This window comes from Nicotiana sylvestris, chromosome 8 (genome assembly GCF_000393655.2).
Source record: "Nicotiana sylvestris chromosome 8, ASM39365v2, whole genome shotgun sequence".
In the NCBI taxonomy this organism is placed as follows: Eukaryota; Viridiplantae; Streptophyta; class Magnoliopsida; order Solanales; family Solanaceae; genus Nicotiana; species Nicotiana sylvestris.
This window is the reverse complement of record NC_091064.1, coordinates 182,744,333-182,765,380: the sequence shown is the minus strand read 5'-3', so window position 1 is coordinate 182,765,380 and position 21,048 is coordinate 182,744,333. Positions and strand designations below refer to the sequence as shown.

The 21,048-nt window shown below is 35.6% G+C and overlaps 2 protein-coding genes across 3 annotated transcripts; one reads left to right on the top strand and one right to left on the bottom strand.

The window, feature by feature from the left end:
* The first annotated feature begins 3,516 nt into the window (after positions 1-3,516).
* Positions 3,517-5,882, top strand: LOC104210788 (ethylene-responsive transcription factor WIN1-like). 2 transcript variants are annotated; one of them, XM_070153208.1, is made up of 3 exons: positions 3,517-4,018; positions 4,549-4,639; positions 5,076-5,882. In XM_070153208.1, exons 2-3 carry the CDS (start codon positions 4,560-4,562, stop codon positions 5,638-5,640), a joined length of 645 nt encoding a protein of 214 aa, XP_070009309.1. In that variant the 5' UTR covers positions 3,517-4,018; positions 4,549-4,559; the 3' UTR covers positions 5,641-5,882. The 2 variants fall into 2 exon arrangements, with proteins under 2 accessions (XP_070009309.1, XP_070009308.1); XM_070153207.1 differs by lacking the exon at positions 3,517-4,018 and having other exon boundaries at positions 4,344-4,639.
* A 940-nt stretch (positions 5,883-6,822) lies between these two features.
* LOC104210787 (RNA-dependent RNA polymerase 6) lies at positions 6,823-12,805 on the bottom strand. Its single transcript, XM_009759751.2, has 3 exons — positions 12,577-12,805; positions 8,593-11,372; positions 6,823-7,960 (listed from the first exon to the last, which is right to left on the bottom strand). Exons 2-3 carry the CDS (start codon positions 11,308-11,310, stop codon positions 7,085-7,087), a joined length of 3,594 nt encoding a protein of 1,197 aa, XP_009758053.1. The 5' UTR covers positions 11,311-11,372; positions 12,577-12,805; the 3' UTR covers positions 6,823-7,084.
* Positions 12,806-21,048: the final 8,243 nt, after the last annotated feature.

Below are 21,048 nucleotides of genomic sequence, written 5' to 3'. Positions count from 1 at the left end.
TTCTTTTTCCCTCTCTCTCTATCAGCAAGATTCTCAATCATCGCTCTTCTCCATCAAACCAGTAGAATCGTCGATGTCATCATCGTGGTCGTCGTCAGGATCGTCGTCGATGTCAGAATCATCGGCGTCATCATCCACTATTGGCTCATCCTCTTAGGCGAACAGATCTGGCCATGGCTATGCCGGAGAAGATTTGAGGGCCGAGTTTTTGTTCGTCTTCATTTTTAGTTTTAATACAATGTATACAGTATTTTGCTTGGCCGGAAAAAATCATCTCCGACGAACTTTCTTCTCTTCTTTGCTATTTAGTCACATACAATGATACAAATATATTGTATTCTGTACAAATACACTCAAATACATTATATTTTTGTATAAATATATTATTATTTTTTTATCTGTATTTATGTATTACGAAGGTCTGTATTTTTGTAATACAACCGAACATCACTATGTTTTGTAATTTTTTGTTATTTGAATACATTGGAATTGAATACAGTGAAATGAATATGATGTATGATAGTGAATAATGAATATATGTGAATTGAATACAATGTATACAGTCGAATTGAATACAACAGTATACACCTTATTTCTTGATTACTTACTATATTTATAAATACAGTCGTGCGAATATATGGAATACAACATAGTAGCAGCGAAATTTATGTAGAATTGAATTTGTTGATTTAAATTAGGAGTGATACACGCTAATTGGTCCTCTTTCCGTTATTAAACAGCTGGATTCCCCTATTTTTTAGGCGAATTCCGCTACATGCATACAGTAGCGCGAATACAACGAATACAGTCGCGTAACAACTAAATAGTAGAGCTATAGGAAGTAATTATATGGTAGCAATAGGAAGTTAATAGCCACTAAACAATAGTAGTTTCTGAAAATTCCTCAAAAATCAACTTAAATAGCCGCTCGAACAAAAAAATAGCCGGGATATATATATAATGTAATTAGTACATAATATATGTCTATTGGCTAGAGATTGTAAATATTTTGACTGAGCGGCCAAATGTGTAACTTTCCAAAAAGATTTGCTTTGCTGTTTTTTTTTTTTTTTTTGAAAGGCTTAACTTTGAACAGTTCAATGGTCACTGTTACCAATCAAATTGTAATATCATACGTTTGAATTTCATTTCCAGTGGCTAGTGCCTAATTTAGAGTGTGTTAGTTTCCTATTCAAGAAGGGCGCATTGTCTCTCAATAGTAGCGGAGACCCCCTTTAGAAAGGGGTGTCATCCGGCACTACTAAATATAGTTGTAAATCTAATAGGTAAAAATAGCATGATATAGTCAGTTTTCGGATTGGTCATTCAAAAATAGATAGCGTTTATCAAGTCAATAAAAAATAGTCATTATTTTGCTGCAACAGTGACCGGTCCAGCATAATATACTGGAATTTGGTGCACCTGCGTATGAACTCCAGCATATTATGTTGGACCGGTATACTTTGGTGGCTCCAGTATAATATACTGGAGACTGGAGCACCGGTGCTCCAAACTCCAGTATATTATGCTGGACCGGTATACTTGCTGAAACTCCAGTATATTATGCTGGAGTTCTAGTGTACTTATGCTGGAACTCCATCATATTATGCTGGAGTTCCAGCATACTTATCCTGCAACTCCAGTATAATATGTTGGAGTTAATATGTTGGAACTCCAGCATAATATGATAGAATTCCAGCATAAGTACACTAGAACTCCAGCATAATATACTGGCGTATTTTCTGAGTTTTGAACAGTGTTTTCGCTCAGATTTATCTTTACATGAAAAATGACTAAATTTAGATTACTTTTGAAACTGAGCTATTTTTGAACGACCAGTTGTAAATCTGGCTATTTTTAAATTTCTCCCATCTAATAGGTGTATATAACGGGCCGACATTATTTGCAAAGTAATCCAAAGTAAATATTAATTTTGTCGTATTTCTTTTATAATGCTTTTATTATCTGAAATAAAGAGCATCTCTCACTAAATGAAGAGTTCAGTAATATCAATTTGCGAGTAAATAACACAATACTTCTTCGTAAGACATAAAATAAAGTCTCAAAATCAATACTCCCTCCGTTTCAAGGAGTTTAAGAAAAGAGTGAAGACTTTTTAATTTGTGGTGTAAAATGAGGTACACACATTTTGTGTGACTATAAATCATTGCATAAAAATAAATTGTTTCCAAATAAGAAAAATGATTATTCTTTTTGGCACAGACCAAAAAGAAAATAGGTTCACATAAATTGAAACGGAGGGAGTATAATTTTAAGTCTAAACTCAGTCATAAGTCGAATTGTGACAAAGACAGACACTTAAAACCCTGCATATGTCACTATCGCCCACTACCCACCTCCAAATCCTCATCCTATAGGAAGGAGGAACAACAATTTTCATTTCTGTTTTCTTGTACTGGCACATTTGACGTTTCTTGTTTTAGTGCAAAGGGATACTAATATAAACTGTTTGACTTTTCATTAGGGTGTACGTGAATCATTTGGCGGTGCTTTATGGGGTTACACGAGCAGCAACCCATTTAATCTAGTCCATTCATTTTTGTTGCTTACCTATGTAGTAGAGTGAGGGGAGAGTACAGTTGCATTTCTACTTTAATGACTAGTGAAGAGATGAATATGAGTGCCTTAGTAGATAGAGAGGCGGATTCAAGATTTAAATAATGTGGGTTTAATTTTAATATTTTTAACATTGAACCCATTATATTTTTAAAATTATGAGTTCATATCTATTATTTTTGCAATTTTAGTAAATTTTTACATACAAATTTTGACTCCGCGTTGAAAATTATTGGTTCAATTGAACCCGTAAATTATACACTATATCCGTCTCTGATGATGGAGCCAGAATTTTTATTGAGGAACACGAAAATATAAAAACGTAAATATATGAAGAATTTAAGAGGATTCAATCTATAACATCTGTACATTTAAAAAAAAAAACTAGTTATGCAGTATAATTTTCCAGGACAAAGAATGTCAAGTGACACCCCTTGAAATAAGGTGACTCCGCCACTAAGTTACATTATAAAAAATATCTACGAGCGATACCAATATTTTATGATATATATGAAAGTCTCTCACGTTATAGACGTGGATTCCGCGAATCCATACTGTCTTCGTTCCCCTTCCTGCCCCCCCCCCCCACTTTAATCGCGAAATTAAAGAAAAAGAAAATAACGTAATTGTATTAGGATAGATTGTCTACATCATACCTCTTAAAATGATGTCCTTCTTCGGATCCAGCATGAACGCGAGATACTTTATGCACCGACCTGCCTTTTAAGGTAATTACATAATAGTGAATATTATTTCCTACGCAAACAATTATGTTGTACTGCGAGCCTGAGTTTTATTGTCATAATTATACCACGCAATTAGCTTATAAGATGGAGTAACAGTAATCTAAAACAGTACTGCTAAGTTGACACCAAGGCTATATCTTCTTTCTTTTCTTACATTCACACTATTCATTGACGGTTTTCTTTTCTTGTTCAACTTCTATTCCCTTTTGTAAGACAGGTGGAAACTAATCATTTTCGAAGTTTTCTATGTTCTAACAACTGAATACAATTTGGAAAATATTCCTAGAAAACATGATAATTTGATCCCCTTCATCTTTGTGACAAATATCAAAGTCCTCTCTTTCTCCCTTTTCCTTCCTACTTAATTTTCTCCATATCCCCCAACCAAATGTTATTAGGAGTTTAAAATATTCCTTAGTAATGTCAAAAATGGAAAGCGGCATCCACACTTGAGGAAAGTATTAGGTTTCCATAAAGATGACAGTGTGTATTAATTGGTAATTAAAGTTAGAAGTTCAGTAGAGTTTGAAAAAGATGGAGAATGGAGAAGGAAAGAAGAAGCCTGTTCCTTCTTTTTCCACATAAAGCCAGACTCAAATGTTGGCAAAAACTTTGTCCTATGTATTATTGCTTTCTCATTTACTCCCATGCAGTTATGGATATTAAGGTTCAGTCAAAAGATTATAGATGAGCAGGTGAACTCCTTTATTGCACTCTCCAACTCCCTCCACTCCCCCCCCCCCCAACCAAGTGATCATCTGTATATAAACACACACATACATATATACAGAAAGTTATTATCAGCTATTATAAATCTATCACAGTTCATGTCACTTCATTTAAGCCCATCACAGTAAAATAAAATTATAGTATATCGTAAGGATCATCATAAATTGACTAGTTTTACGCTAACTGGCAACCTACCGAAAAACTTTTCTTTACTCGGGTTGGGGACCGGCAATGTAAGAGAGTTATTTATATTTATTGGACCAGAAAATGAACATTTGATGTATAGTGTACTTTGTAGACATACCTACCTTCTCTATAAATTCCATTACTAAACTCATCTTCCTCCTCTACCGACACCACTCTCTGTGATGGCTTTAATTCTTCTCATCTAACCCTCATTTCATCATTCATTTCTGTGTCTCCCTATATCAGAACTTCTGCAACTTTTTTTTTTTGAGGTTTAATTTTTCTTACAAATATTAATAATCTGTGACAGAGAAGAACAACATGGTACAATCAAAGAAGTTCAAAGGTGTCAGACAACGCCAGTGGGGCTCTTGGGTTTCTGAAATTCGCCACCCTTTGCTGTAAGTTCTCCAACCCCCCCCCTCCTCACCCACCCCACAACCAAAACTATAAGTACATGCAAAATGTACATGTCTGAAGAACTCCTACTTGTTAAATTTTCAACATTCTTTTGCTTTGAGTACTATGTTTTCTCCGGGATAAGAAAATGTTGTTGCACTCCTTCACTAGTACTATAAAAATGTCTCTATTTTAAAGATTTTCTACAATTTAATGTTTATTGAATTTCTAATATATGATCTCATTCTCTTCTAAGAGATCAAGTCCCTTTAAAAAAAAATAGGGTAGCCCGGTGCACAAAGTATCCTGCGTTTAGGCAAGATCCGGGAAAAGGCCGCACCCCAAGGGCCTACCCAGCCACTCTCGAACCCATGACCTATAGTCACACAGAGACAACTTGACCGTTGCTCCAAGGCTGAAAAGTCTTTTTTTTTATAGGAAGAAAAGGATATGGCTCGGAACATTTGAGACAGCAGAGGAAGCAGCAAGAGCATATGATGAAGCAGCAATCTTGATGAATGGTCAAGTTGCAAAAACAAACTTCCCAATAGTAAAGGAGAATCATGGTAACAACAGTAATGACAAGAAATTCCCCTTATCTTCTGCATCTACACTGTCCACTGTGCTCAATGCAAAGCTGAGGAAATGTTGCAAAGATCCAGCACCTTCCATGACCTGTCTGAGGCTCGATAACGATAATTGTCACATTGGAGTATGGCAAAAGAGATCAGGAAAAAATTCAGGCTCTAATTGGATAACAAAAATTGAGCTTGGGAAGAAGGAGGAGCCTCATCAGAGCCATGACAGTATGAATTCTTGGTCTCTATCATCATCCTCTGGTTCTACATCCTCTTCATCTTCTTCTGAACTTGGAATTAGTAAGCCGTTAGATGAAGAAAACAGAGCTGCTATGCAGATGGTTGAAGAGCTACTCAATTGTAATTCTCCATTTTCTTCTGCACCTATTAGTGATCTCTCTCCCTCTTTTTCCAACTTTAAATGATAGCATCATAGCAAATGTGGGATGTAGTACATAGTTAATTAGGTATCCTTAGACCAGTTATAGTAACCCCCCCCCCCCCACCAACCCCCTTCTTTGAAGGTGTCTTCCCTAAATACCATAATCTACAATAATAGGGCCTAAAAAAAGTTGAATATTCAACTGGCCATCTCACTCCTTATATGATCAGATGTATGTATATGAAGATGAGTAATAATACTACCATAAAGTGGCTGATTTCTTAATTAAGCTCATTTAATCCTATAACACAAAATAGATTGCATGAATTGCTCCAAGAACCTTCTTTTATATCTTGCAGACTTGATATTTCTACCATTTTCCCCTAACCAGGAAATAAAATAAGTAGGACAATTCCTTTTCTAATTTATATTTTGAAGTCCTCCCCTTGTCCATGAATAAGAAAGAAGAGCTCAATCTTGTAGGGCTCTATCCCCAGAGTAGGGGTAGGGGTAAGGTCTGCGTACACACTACCCTCTCCAGACCCCACTTGTGTGATTATACTAGGTTGTTGTTGTTGAGCTCAATCTTGTAGGGGCTAGGACTCCTCTCATCTAAGTCTTATTTCCAACAATTTGAAAAAGTGCAAAGCTCAATGGAAGGGAAAGAAACCCTGGAAAAGAGTTGTGTTAGATGGGAAACAAGTGCATTAAATTTAGGCCAGATAGGACATGTGTGGTTTTAAGACTTGGTCCACCTAACCAGCTAGAATCCACTGGGACAGTTCTTGACCCCATTAATTGCTGCTGTACAAGTAGTGTCCTATATTTCATGTGGCTTGGGAAGAAAATGAGTTTCAAGAACAAGGTTGAAAACTGAAGGGCACTTCTGTTTAGTTAACAACAAACCATGTGGTATGAAATGATTTGCATTTCCTAAAACCCTTTACAGATCATCATGCCAAACAGAGACTAAAATAAGCTCAAAACTGAGTGGTTAACTTTGGTACCATATGAAAAAAATCTGAACTTCCAACTCAAAATCTCAAAGCAATAGGTAAAGCAGTTCAATTAAGAAGCTCTGTTGGATGACTTTTACCCCCGAACGTGGCGACATGGGATAATATATAACTTAACAGCAACAAAATATCCTCAGTCCTTTTCCTGTTCCTTGTTATCGCATATTAATATGATTAAACATGACAAATTCTTTCTTTCTGACCAAGAATAATAAAAGAAAAATGAAATTACAAGCTCATGAGACAATTCTGAAATGCGAAAACATTCATAAAAACCAAAAATATATGAGAACTATTCCAAGAAAACTCGGGCAACAAGCAAATCACCAGTATCAGCAGGCAAACTCATGGATGAAATTACATATAATAACAGATCAACGTAAGGAAACAGGAGGATTGGGAGGTCCTAAAGGACATCAAACCAGGTTTGATAATGGCAGAGAGGCCTTGCAGCCAAAGAGTTGATGAGTATCATATTTTGTCAACAAGATACCTTCCAAGGGAATTGATTGGCTTGGTAGAGTCGGAATACTGCAATCCCCTGTGCCTAATTTTAATTCGAGCAAGGTAATCTGCTGCAATCCATGCAAAACTTAACATTACAGTACTTGAGATAGCATCTGGCAATTGCAACTCCAGTGATCTAGCAACCCAATGAGGATTGTAGGTGACCTGATACCATGCAGATGCCTTTCTTTCATACATATCATTCTTCTCATCATCGGGAAGAAGATCAAAATCAGGATCCATACGCTCGAAGACATTCCTGAACTCCTTCCTCAGCGTATTATATGCGTGCTTCAGCCTCTCTTTTAATTCCCCTTGCTTCTTAGCACTGTACTTCGGCATGGACCATATATGTCCAGTAACCACCTCTTCTTCCCTGTTAACTTTGTATTGCCCTAAAAGTCCATGCAACTGACCATCATAAGAACATTTGCTGTTCCATGCATCGTCTATGAAAGCTGTGGATCCTGGGATCTCAAGACTAGAGTCATATGGGATGTCGTTTGGGACAAGCTCAAGTCCAGCAGATACTTCACCCTCTGTATCACATACATCTTTCACTTGCCTATACAATTTGCCCAAAATTTTCTTTGACTTGTATGATTGGAATTCCTCTTTCCCCATGAAGTCGGGATACATTTTTGGTTTGAGGTCAAACGGCATGGTCACAAGTTTTCCAGTTTTGGGGAAGTCAACGGCTAGAGCAGCAAGCTCTGCCAATTTTAGGCACTTCTCATCCAAAGCTCCAAATTCACTGAGGTCAGCATGAACCACATGTGCGTTGCAGATTTCTCCTAGACTCTCTTGGACCATGTTTTTTGAAAAAAAATCTATTATGTCCTGTAAACAGAGCAAAAGATATTTAAAACTGAATAAATACGGCGCGTGAAAAATAAAAAATAAACTAATATTAGGCAACCAGTTAAATGATCCAACCAATAACAAGTTCCAAAAAGTAGACTTAAATTTCTAATCAAGCGCAAATTTTTGAATATAGCCTGATAGAACAAATATTTGAGCCATGAAGAGCACAAGATCTTTGCAAGTGTCTTTAGCTTTATCTTTTTATTTCTAGCGAGTGTGCCGACAGAAAAAGAGTCTCCCTCTTCTATTACAACTAAATCAACTACGGACAAACTAAACAACTTAAATATGATCAAATGCAAACAGCTTACCATAAAAAGGAAAATACACATATCAGAGAAGCGTCAAGTTGGGGCTCATAAGACAAGAAAAGTGAGAAACAAGTATATCTTACTTGTGCAACAAAAATAAAAACAGTTGTTAAATATAAATATTAGCTAAAAAAAGTAATGGTAGCTTTTCTAGAAGGCTTATAAATATTTCATCAACATTCTAACCAAATGAACATTATGTTGCAAAACAAACGTATAAGCATCTGAAAGCTAACCAAATAATTAGGAAGATATGAACCAAAGCTGCAAGAAATATAATTATTGTCGGGTAGCTACCATATGATTAACTTGACGACCCAACTGTTTGACTTCCGCAGGTTCATAGTTCATCGGGATCCAGCTTTTCTTACTGGGTGGGATGAGATTTTCATCCCAAGTCACAAAGTAGAGGTCACCATCCAGGTCACTTCCTGATGCTTCATTTGAATGTGGCCTATCCCCCTTCTGAGGAAAGACCAGACAATCATAGAGATGGTGTAAACCAGGAACATCTACAGCCTCCAGAATCCTCACATCCCCAGGATGAAGACACGGGTTCTTTGCAATTACAACAAGGCCCTTTACTACTTGAAGATTTTGCTTTATATCAGAAAATTTCGGACCATGCTTAATAAAACAATTCTCCAAAGAAGGGCTTGACACTTGAATAAAGCATTGGCCTTGCTCAAGCTCACCTAATTCATCCAAACAGCCCATCAACCACCTTCCCGAAGGAACAAATATCCTTGCCTTATTCCTGAGGTCCCCAAGCTGAGAAGCTCTTATGCTAGAGAGCATCCCTCTTAAATGAGGCTCACTTTGAGGTTTAAAACCTGCACTCAACATTATAGCTGCAGTATTTCCTGCCTCAGCACATGAAGCTGTGATGACATCAAAAGCCACGTCCGAATCCACGAGCATTTTATCCAACCCTGATATCATTTCTTTTTGCATTTCCCAGAATATTCCATCTTTAACGTCCAAGGAAGAGAGCAGGGTTACTATTTGCCGGTTCAGGAAACCAGGTTGAAATCTCGTCCAAGAGCATATTTCAAGGATAGTGTGATTTGAGTCGAATTTCTTCATACTTGGCCTCAGAGAAAGGCGGATGCCATCATTCTTTGTCGGCCAACAAGCAACAACACCTTTACAACCAGCATACCTTATCTGATAAGCAGAAGGAGGGTTGACACTTAAATGCAGCTTCTCTGCAACTTCTATAGCTAGATCTGCTGATATCATGCCGATTCCATCAGAGAAAACATACCCATTTCTTTCAATATCTGGAAGCTCTGAGTTAACCTCCCTTGAAGGGACTTCCACTGTTGCATAAGTTGATGAAAAGCACTGTCCCATCCTAGCTGCACATTTGGCGACATTCCTGTTACTGAACCTCCCCATCCAGCTTATGATGCCGGGTACCCTAATTTTAGGGTCTTCTGCAAAAAACCAGGCAGAACGATCCCTCAGCTGGTTAGCTGAGAATGCCAAAAAGGAGTACTTTCGACCACACAAATGAAATCCTCTACTCAGAATACTTTTCACCCTTTGGAAGATTGCAGTTCTCTGGGGATTCGAATTTGATGTGATTTCCCTCACAATGGTAGCAGCATAGTATGTCAGCACATTCCTATTCAAGTTCCGCATGCCCTCGTCCATGAATGTAACTCGCAAAAATCGATCTGCAACATGTTTATAATTCCTGAGGACTCTGTTGGAAAGCTCCACAGTCGGTGGAAGACAGTATGCTTTGGTTGGGGTGATAACCAATCTCCTAACCTCTACAATATCATCCAACTCTCCAGTTCTCTCGAGAAGTTTAGGGTTTTTCATCAGCCATTTCTGGATGCCTACTAACTTCTGAATAGCATCATTGACAGGCCATTTGTAAGAAAACATGTGCTTCAGTGCAGCTAAATTAACCTCCTCCTGACGACTTCTAAGTAAGTAAAAGAATTCATTAGTCATTTGATGCTGATTAACTATGCCTTTGTGCAAAACCGCATTCACCAGAAACATGACCTTAAAGCTTATACCTTCATTTTGGAAGCAGAAGAAAGGATCTGACATGGACACCCCAAAATCAGGCTCGTCCCTCACCCGGAGCATCTTCCGGTTACACATTTCTACCATGGGAACCCTATGAAAACTGAAATATGCCATGGCCTTCTCAAAGCTAGGACCATTGCGAGGTCGAATTGAAATACGGTAGGTATTACACCTACCAATGGCTCCACTACCTGTAATATCTGTGGTACGGATCCATTGATCATCATCGTCTAACAAGTCAAATGCAACTGATTCTTCAATATCATCATCAGCAGTTCTATAGAAAACCAATGGAGATGAAGCCAACTGCAACAGTATTACCAAAGACGTAAAGTCTTTACATTTCTTTATCTCATTGATTTCCCTTACCATAAACTCAATCTTGAAATTGCATTTTATAATGGCATGTCTGGCTTCACCCCTGAAAGAGAAAGCAGTATCCTTTGTGAAAAGTATTCTGCATGCCCCGTTGAATGGGTCCACAAAAAAGTCAACACCAGTGCGAGGTCCCCTCCAACCAACCACAAAGTCATCTTTACTAACCAGTACTCCCATCTCTACACTAACATCTGAAAATCTAAAGGGCATGGTAGTTCTTCTCCGCTGATTCAGACGATAGGGATTCTCAGGTCCCAAACTAACAATCAAAGGCTTCTTTCCTAATATGAGCTCATTACCCCCAGCAGCAGCCAGAGCATGTTTTGCGGACTCTGAAGATGCAAAATGAACGAATGCATGAGGTACCACTTTTTCGTAATCTTTCATTCTATGCACCCTCTCTGCATCAATGTCATAAGTTGGGTAAGAGTCAGGAGGGGTGGCTGAAATCTTTAATCTACATCTCCATACTTGTCCAACTTGTTCTTCCAGATATTCTGAAAGCATTTTCGCATTGACATCATTGTCAAACCCACCAACACTAATTTGAGTCACTACGAGATCCTTTTCAGAGCCCTCTGATCCCATCTTTTCTTTAACGAGTCACAAGTACTTTTGGATTTGCTTGTTCACACAATATCCAAGTTCACCTGTTATATGACCCAATATTTGTGAGAAAAATGAACATAACCAACATTAACTAAAAGGAGAAAAATGAACAACGAATGAGGCAGCAAAATGTTTAACTATTTATAGAATACAATAACGCATCAGGTTGCTGAGAAGGATCAGCTATGAGCTGGAAAATCATAGTTCATGATTGTACATTCGACTTGTTGATTATCCATTTAGACTGCATGGATAACCTTCTAAAAGGTCCTTAAGCATTTCTACTTTCTAAGTGCAGGAAAAAAAAACATTAACAAATAAATTAACCAATTATGCACGAGAAGATGAAATACAAGTGCACTGCATTTCAGTAGTTAGACAGTGATGAGACACCGTGGAAGAAAAAAATCAAGGAAGTAGAGGACAACATGGGTCAATAACTCCTCTTCTTTACCAATTGACAATTTGAAAAGCAGACATCTGCAAATCAGTATTTTGTACTATCTTCAGGTATTAATCATGTTTTTTGTCCATGACTCCTTTGGTACATCTGTTTATCAGATATGTTTGAATTTCACTGCAAAAGGTCACTGACTAACCTTTCAGTGCCCATATTGCTCTTATTTATCTGGCTCTGTGAATTAAAGACATTCAATTAGCAGATAACTAGTCGAACAATCTCAGAACACATCTCTTAACCTAAAATTTGATACTCTCTGAAGAAGAAACCTAAATAAACAAACCTCTATAGTTGCAACTTTATTAAGTAATCGTGTTGTAGCACCATGTGAAGAATAGTTGATCAAACAAAATTATGCCTAATTCACTTTCTCGAAATCTCACCCATTTTCCCCTTGATTAAGGACAAATGATCAATTGATGCAAATTTGGATCAGAATTTCAAAAAGGTACAAACTTTAAGAAACCCAATCGAGAAAATTTCCATAACCCACTTTCTGTTACTAAAGTAAAAACAGAATACTGCATAAACAACGCCAGCCATAAGTGAAACAAATGATCAATTGATAAAAAATGGGATCAATACTTAAAAAAGATACAAACTTTAAGAAACCCAAATGAGAAAAACACATAACAAGAGAAAGAAACCCACTTTCTGTATAAACAATGCAGCAATAAGCGAAGCAAATTATCATGGATGCAAATTTGGATCAAGAACTTTAAAAAAGATAGAAACTTTAAGAAACCCAATTGAGAGAAAATGCAAAATGAGAGAAACCCACTAACCTTTCTGAACCAAATGACCATCAACAACACAACCCAAGAAAGAAATACAAGAAATTAGAACAAAAGAGTGAGTGAGTGAATTATGAATTGACTGAATTTGATGGTTCCCTTTTGCTTCTTGAAGAAGATTACAGTTTTGGAGACAGTGGGGGTCCAAGAGGGGGTTTGGCTATGGGGCCAGGGTTCCTTTTTCACGCGGGAAGGATGTTTTGAGTACGGAGAATATTTGCAGGAAAAGCAAACCAAAAAGAGTAATAATATGTACAATTCATTTTTTTAAATTTATATTGCCTAATAACCCTCCCTAATTATTTCTTGTAGTGATTTTATTGATTTTTTTGCACTTTTTTTGCGTTACATATTTATTAGTTATTACTATGTCGTATGACGCAAAATTATGCTCAATAACGCTTTAAAGTGGTCCCTCGTGTATTTTGTAGATTAAAAATATTATTGCTTACCCCAACATGAGTATTAGAATAAAATGAAACCATTTTTGTACTAACCAATGTGATAATCCTCGAGAAGGAAATACGAGATTTTTTCATTCCTATACACTATTGGAAACTTTATTACCTTAAATGTTCATGTTTAGTAAATTACCCTACCTACACAAATTTTATTTACAAAATATATATATTTCACCTTAAAAGGCTCCCAATTCATTATTAGTGTCTTCAACCTACTTAATAATAAACTTCCAATCTTTGCCACATTCAGAAAGCAGTGTACGTCGACGAAGAAAGCTAATCTCGTTTCCAAAATCCCTATTCGTAGCTAGGTGATGAAACCACTGATTGCTGCTGAACATAATTGGTACCTAGAACCAGTTTTATTTCTTCCAAAATAGGTACAGCAAAAGGCACATAATAAAGGCACACAAGGCTTAACACCCCCCTATTCCACAAATTGAACTACGACAATGTTGAACTCATTAGAGATATCACCAGCATTGTTGAAGCTTGGAACTTCAAGCTTCAGATGAAGATATGGATTTTAATAGATAAACAAAAAACTTATGTAATCAAGGAACTAAAATACGACAAAACTTCAAAGCTTTCTGGAGATGGAGATCGAAAGCAACTAAGGCATTATTTTGAGAGTTGATAGCCACTTCTATACAAATTTTATACAATATGTCTTTTGTATATTTTGTATCTAATTTATATATAGTAAAAATAAATTTCATATAACTAATTATATATTATACAACTTATTTACAATTTTCATACATTATTTCTACTCAGTTATATACAACTACAATATCATACAACTTAAATATAATTTTTATACAATGTTGTTCAACTTTCATACAATAGTGAAATGAATAAAAGAAAAATAAATAAACAACAGAATATTTTTTCTACAATTTTACTACAATTTCTGCAATATAATGTATGTCATGTCGTCTTCTTCTTCTTCTTCTTCTTCGAGTTTCAATCTGAAATTCAGCCAAAACTAAGTCTAATCTTCACCAAAACCCCTCAAAATTGAGATATAAACTCCAAACCATATTCCCAATTATTTGCAAGAACACCCAATCCAAACAAATAATGATTTTTGAAAATCTAAATTTGAATTCAAAGTTTCAAAGTTTTTTAATGGCTGTCAATGATGCTCTCTTTTCCTTTGCTTTACATTATTGAAATTTGGGATTGAGAGATAGAGAGAGACGTAGAGAGAATTCTTAATTCTTTGCAACAACATCCAATCCAAACAAACAATGTCTTTTGAAAACTCAAATTCGAATTCAAAGCTTCAAAGCTTTTTAATGTTTGTCAATGATTGAGGGGTTATAGATTTTCGATGGTTTTATAAGAGGAAATAGTGGGTGATTGGAGAGGAAATCGTGGGGTGAGGTTTGATAAGTGGGTGAAGGGGTGGGATTTGGAGAGAGAAATTTGGGGGGAGTGGAAATATCCGGTAAAATTAACTTAGGAGACTAATTAATACCATTAAAACCCCTAAAATGTACATAAATAGTAATTAAGTATATAAAAGATAATTATATCAAAAATTAAGCATGAAAGGTAATATAGTTTACTATATAGTATAGGAATGTAAAAATCTCATTTATTAAAGTAGAAATGGCATCAGGTAGACGATTTTGAGGGCATCATTTAAAATATATCCAATTTTTTTTTTAGAAAACATAAAATGTGATCAGATTTGACAAATTTCAAATTTCCTCCTTCAAATCTTCAAGTTTGAAATTTTGAACTGCTAAAGCGTAACTTCAAACCCGAGATTAAAGTTGGAGTCCGGAGCAATTAAATTTTATATACTGCGCGAATTTCGGCTATGTTATGAAAAATGACCCTATTTGTGAACTTCACTCTTTCTTAAAGGCAAAGCCCTAGCAGCAGTACTGTGGAGCTAGTGAAAGAAAATATGGGTTCAAACGATCTCAGTAACTTTTGTTAAGATCTTGTATTTGTATTAAAAAGTTTACAAGATATATATAAATATTTAATTGTGAACCCAATGACTAAAACGAGTAATGAGTTTCGTAATAAGTTCAGAACCCATAAACTTCAAATCATGACCGTCTCTGTTTAGCAGCCACAGTCGTGAGTAGGTGTGTACAAAATAAATCGCACCAAACCAATAATCTGAGTCAAATTGAAAAAAAAATATTTGATTTGGTTTGGTATTGGGGGAAAAGAACCCGACCATAATTGGTTTGGTTTGGTTTTAAGTAAAAGAGATCAAACCGAAACCAAACCAACCCGATATTACATTTAAATAATTTTTAAAATATTTTATACGTATAAATATTTATTTGTAATGTAATTTATAAATATTTCTTAAACTTTTTTACATTTTTATCTTGTAATATATTATTTCAAGCTTGGACTTAACATTCTTAAATGATCCAATAAGTTTTATAGCTCATAAATGTAGTAACTCAAATAAAGTTCAAATCAATACTAATGCTAACAAAATAAATTTAGTTCAACACTAGAATGACAATAGTGTTAGATATTTATTTTTATTTTTGCATTGGTTTATAATGAAAATGCATAACTTAGTTTATCTTTTTCTTTAGTGCTTAGTCATGTAATTAATAGTACTTATTAGATATAATCATTTTAGCATGACTTATATCAGTGGCATTACTTTTAATCATATATAGTAAATTTGCAGAGGCAATTATAAAAATATGTAGATAAATATTGAGTGAGCACCCACAATTAAATTTCTTTTTTCTCTTCTTTTGGAATTTTTATCGATCAGCACCCATAACTTTAAAATCATGAATCCGCCACTGACTTATATAGTACTTTAAATTATATTCATTTTATTATGGCTTATTAATTAGCAATATTTATTTTATGCGATTTTATAATCTTTGTTGTTGAATAATTTAGTACAATGTTATGACTCATCTCATATTATTGTGTTATTTTTTTGAAAATTATATTATATATTGAGTAAGTTTGACTCTGGCCAACATTATGAGTAAACAACCTCAGAACTGGAATTTGACGGTTCTAATAGGTTCGTATGATAATTTTGGACTTGGGCGTATGTTCAGATAGGATTTTGGATGACTCGGGAGCGTTTCAACGCTTAATAGTGAAAGTTGACACATTAAAGCTTTTAGAGTTCTTTAAATTTGGTTTGAAGTGGGATTTGGTGTTATCAAGGACTGTTAGGAATTCCGAGCCTGGGAATAGTTCCGTATGGTAATTTAAGACTTGCACACAAAATTTGGTGTCATTCCGAGTAGTCTAAGCATGATTCGGCGCGTTCGAAGCAAATTAAAACTTGAAGTTCATAAATTGATTTAATTTAGTTTTGGGGTGCGATTCTTAGTTTAAGTTGTTATTTGACACATTTTGAGAGTTCGATCAGGTCTGTATTATATTTATGGACTTGCAAGTGCATTTAGACGAGTTCCGAGGGGTTCGGGTGTATTTCGAACCACCCAGAGCTAAGTTGGAAAACCCAAAGATTTCCTTCTTCACGAACGCGGAAGGACCCACGCGTTCGCGATGAAGGAATTGGGCTGGGGGAATTGCGTGAAGGACCCACGCGTTCGCGATAAAGGAATTAGGCTGGGGGACTTTTGTGCTTCACATTCACGTGATAGGGTCCGTGTTCGTGAACAGTAAGGCGAGCCGGGTGGGGATGGCACCACTAGTCTTCGCGTTCGCATAGGGCACGGCAGGTAAGCCTCCGCGTTCGCAATGGCCAATTTTTTTGGGCCTAGGCCATTTGCTTTCGTGAACGCGAGGCCTTTCCGCATTTGGGTAGAAGGCAGCTGGGCAGAACATCTTTTAAAAGTGAGACTTAGGCTATTTTAAGCTCATTTATTACACACTTGGGCAATTTTAGAGCTTTAAAGAGGGAAATTTCAACCTATCTATTGAAGGTAAGTAATTCCTACCCAATGTAAATTTAATAAATAGATTATGTGTAGATTTTAACATGAAAAATTATGAAAATTGTGGGTTTAGCCGAAAAACTTAGGTTTTGATAAAATGGGATTTAACCACGAAAATGATTATGGAATTGAGTGAAAATTATATATTTAAGTTCGTGAGGTTATGGGAAACAACTTTCTTCAAAAATTTCAGGAACCCATGCACGCGGGCCCATGGATTAATTTTAGGAATCCTTCAATTGGGGTTGGGTAATCACTCTAATAGTTAGAATATGAACTTCTGAACATGTATTGATTATTTTATATAATATTTGACTAGTTTCGGATTAGTCGGCACCGAGTTGAGGCTTTAGAGGGAATTTAAGGCTGAAAAGTGAGCTTTGAGACGAGGTGAGTCTCTTATTTAACCTTGTAAGAGGGAATTTATCCATAGATGATTTAAATTAATATGTACTCTAATTGTGGGGGACACATACGCACGAGGTAATGAGAGTTCATGCGTAGCTACTATTTATGCTTATGTCCAGGTAGTTTAGGATCCAAACCATGAATTACTTGTAATATTTGCACTCTACTTGTTAATTAAAGTACCAAAATTTTATTAGAACTTGTTAGAAGAATCGTAAAAGACCGGATTTCACTTACTTGAATTATAAGCACATTACTTGGCCGTTAATGTAAATTGTATTATATTGTGTATTAGCCTTATTATAACGTTTAAGTCAAATGCTTATAAAGTATCCTCTCTTCTTGTGGAGCAGGTCGGACGCCTCAATAGTAGAATAGATACATCTATGGATCTTGCCGCACTTCCCTTGATAGTGTACACGTTATTCTGGATCAGATCGTGGGACCTCGACATAAATCGTGCTTAATATTACTCGTAGCCTAATCATACTTGATATTATTTTGTGGCTTATGAGGTTACAATTTTAAATGACGTGAATTTACTTGAAATTTATTAATTTGTGAAATAATTATTTGTTCCTGCTTGATAATGAGTTATTATTATTATTTACATAATCCATGCTTATTTAGAATTTATGTATTCATATTGTTAGCCCATAGTGTGTGTCGAAGTCGACCCCTCGTTATCACTTCTTCGAGGTTAGACTAGATACTTACTGGGTACATGTTGTTTATATACTCACGCTATACTTCTGCACTGACCGTGTATAATCTGAAGCAGGTGTATCTGGCGACGCGCATCCCCTTTACCTGGAGGCCTAGTGGTGAGTTGCTTCCTGAGCCATTCCGCAACACCTAGAGTCTCTCCTTTACATTCATTTTTGTCTATTTTTATTTCAAACAGTAGCTAGAGTTTTGTATAGTCTATTAGTGCTCATACACTTGTGACACCAGGTCTTGGCACACACTAGCAGACTTGTGGTTTTTGGACTATTTCTATGGTTATGATTGCACTTAGTTGCTTTCATCTTATTTATTTAAATCTGTTGTTTCTTAAATCTTTTAATTGAGGAAAATTTAATTACTTGAAAATTTATGAAAAAAAAAGAAATAACATGGCTAGTTCACTATTGGCTTGCATAGCAGCGGAGTTGGGCGCTATCACGGCCTATAAAAGAATTGGGTCGTGACATCACCACTGTCAAAGCACATCTTCAGATATACAGTACCTTTTAGATACCATAATATTCATTTTACTGCATCCCAATATTCCTTTCAAGGATTAGAAAGTAATCTAATAACGGTACCAACAACATGTGCAATATCTGGTCTATGCAAAGCATAACATACATCAAACTACCAACAACAAATTAGTAAGGAATACGAGACATCTTCTTTTTTTCTTCATTAGTAGATGAGCTCTAACTAATACTCAGAGTAAAGTATTTAGCAAGAGGATTACTAACCACTTTTGCATATGTCATATTGAACCTCTTGAGTATCTTCTCAATATATTTTTTTGGGACAAGAAAATCCTTTCTATCTCCATGTCGATGGATTTGAATGCCCAAGATATTTTTGCTGGTCACAAATCCTTTGTCGCAAATGATTTGCTCAACTACTTCTTAAGGACTGCAATTGTGGATTTATTCTTGCCAATAATAAGCATATCATCCACATAAAACAATAAGATAATAAAAAATATCATCAGAGAACTTCTGGAAGAATACATAATGGTCTAAAGAAGTTTTCTTGTACCCTTATTTTTCTATGACAGATTCAAACTTCAAATACCATTGCCTTGGAGCTTGTTTCAATCCATACAGACTCTTTTTCAATTTGCAATTATGGTTTCCTTTTTCCTTAGTTACAAAACCCTCAGGTTGCTCTATATAAATCTCCTTATCTAAATCATCATGAAGAAATACATTCTTTACATCCATCTGCTTAACCTCTAAATCTAGACTCGCGGCGAAGCCTAGAACCACACGATTGAAGACATCTTTACAACAGGGGAATTTTTTTATCAAAGTCAACTCCCTTCTTCCGGAAAAAACCTTTAACAACTAACCTCGCCTTGTACCTAGGCGCAAAGGTATATTGAAGTTGCTTTACTTTGAGTATACATTTATTTGATAAAGCTCTCTTACCTTTCGACAATTTCAGTAACTCATATGTGCCATTATCATGGAGTGACTTTATCCCATCTTCTATGTGTTCTATCTAATAATCTTTGTGAGTATCTTGTATGGCTTCATCATAACTTTTAGGTTCTCCCATATCAGTCAAAAGTGCATATTCATCAGGATGATAGCGCATGGATTTTTGCTTCTTCCTTATAGATCTTTTAAGAGACGTTTTAGGAGCATTCGACGTAGTTACCTTAGCATGAATTAGTTGTTGATCAACCAGAACTTCATCAACAGGAGCATCCATGAAACCTACACCATGATGATCATTTTGATCTTGATCAATATCTTAATTATTGTCTTGGGTTCCTTCCTGTATAATAAGTATCTTAGCAATGGAAACTGGATTAATATCAACTAAGCTCTCATTACTCTGAGAATCTATATTCTCATCTTTGTAGAATATTGCATCACGACTTCCAATAAGTTTGTTGTTAACTAGATCATAAAAAAGATACCCAAACTCATATTTACCATAACCAATAAAGATGCACTGTTCAGTTTTGGCATCCAACTTCGATCTCTCATCATTAGGAACATGCACACACTTTATACCCAAAAGCTCTTAGGTGATCATAAACAAACATTTTTGGCAAACCAAACTCTGTCCGGAATATCACCATCCAAAGCAACATAGGGAGACAAATTGATAACATAAGCAACTGTATTAAGTGCTTTCGTCCAAAATGTATTTTGAAATTTAGCCTCTGAAAGCAAGCATCTAAATCTCTCAACTACAGTTATATTCATCATGTTTGCCAAATCATTCAATTGAGGCGTCTTGGTCAGAGTTTTCTAATGACGAATCCCTTGTTCTTTGCAATAGTTATTAAAGGAACCATCACCATTGTCAATGCGAATGCATTTTATTTCTTCTACGTCTGCCTCTCAGCTAAGGCCTGAAATTCCTTAAACACGCAAAGTGCTTGATCTTTAGATTTCAAAGGATACACCCAGAGTTTGAAAGAATGATCATCAATGAAGGTCAAAAAGTAAAGTGCAGATCCTTAACGATGATAAACTAGACAGTAAAAGATAAATATACCAAAAGAGACACAAGCATGTAATGTTGTTCGGTCAATTTACCTACGTTTGTGGTGGAAATGAGAAATCCACTATATAAAAGAGAGTATAAAATATCGAGAGAACAACCTCACGAAGAGGAAAATACAAGTGATACACTAACACTTGTCCTGAAAAGTTTTTCTTCTAAACAAGACTCTCAAACCCCTTATGGCTACATTGCGGATGCTATTGAATGAGAATGAAGGATCCTCAATTTATAGAAGTCTAAAATCTTTTCCTCCAAGAAAAAAGATTAGTCAAATATGGAAGAATTATATTTTCCTTCTAAAAGAAGAAAACTTAATTATGGTAAATATGTTGTCCTTTCCTTCAACAGACAGGATAATCAAATACGATAATAAAATCATGATAAACAACTAATATTAAAAATATTAAATAATAGTTGCATTAAGTTAAACA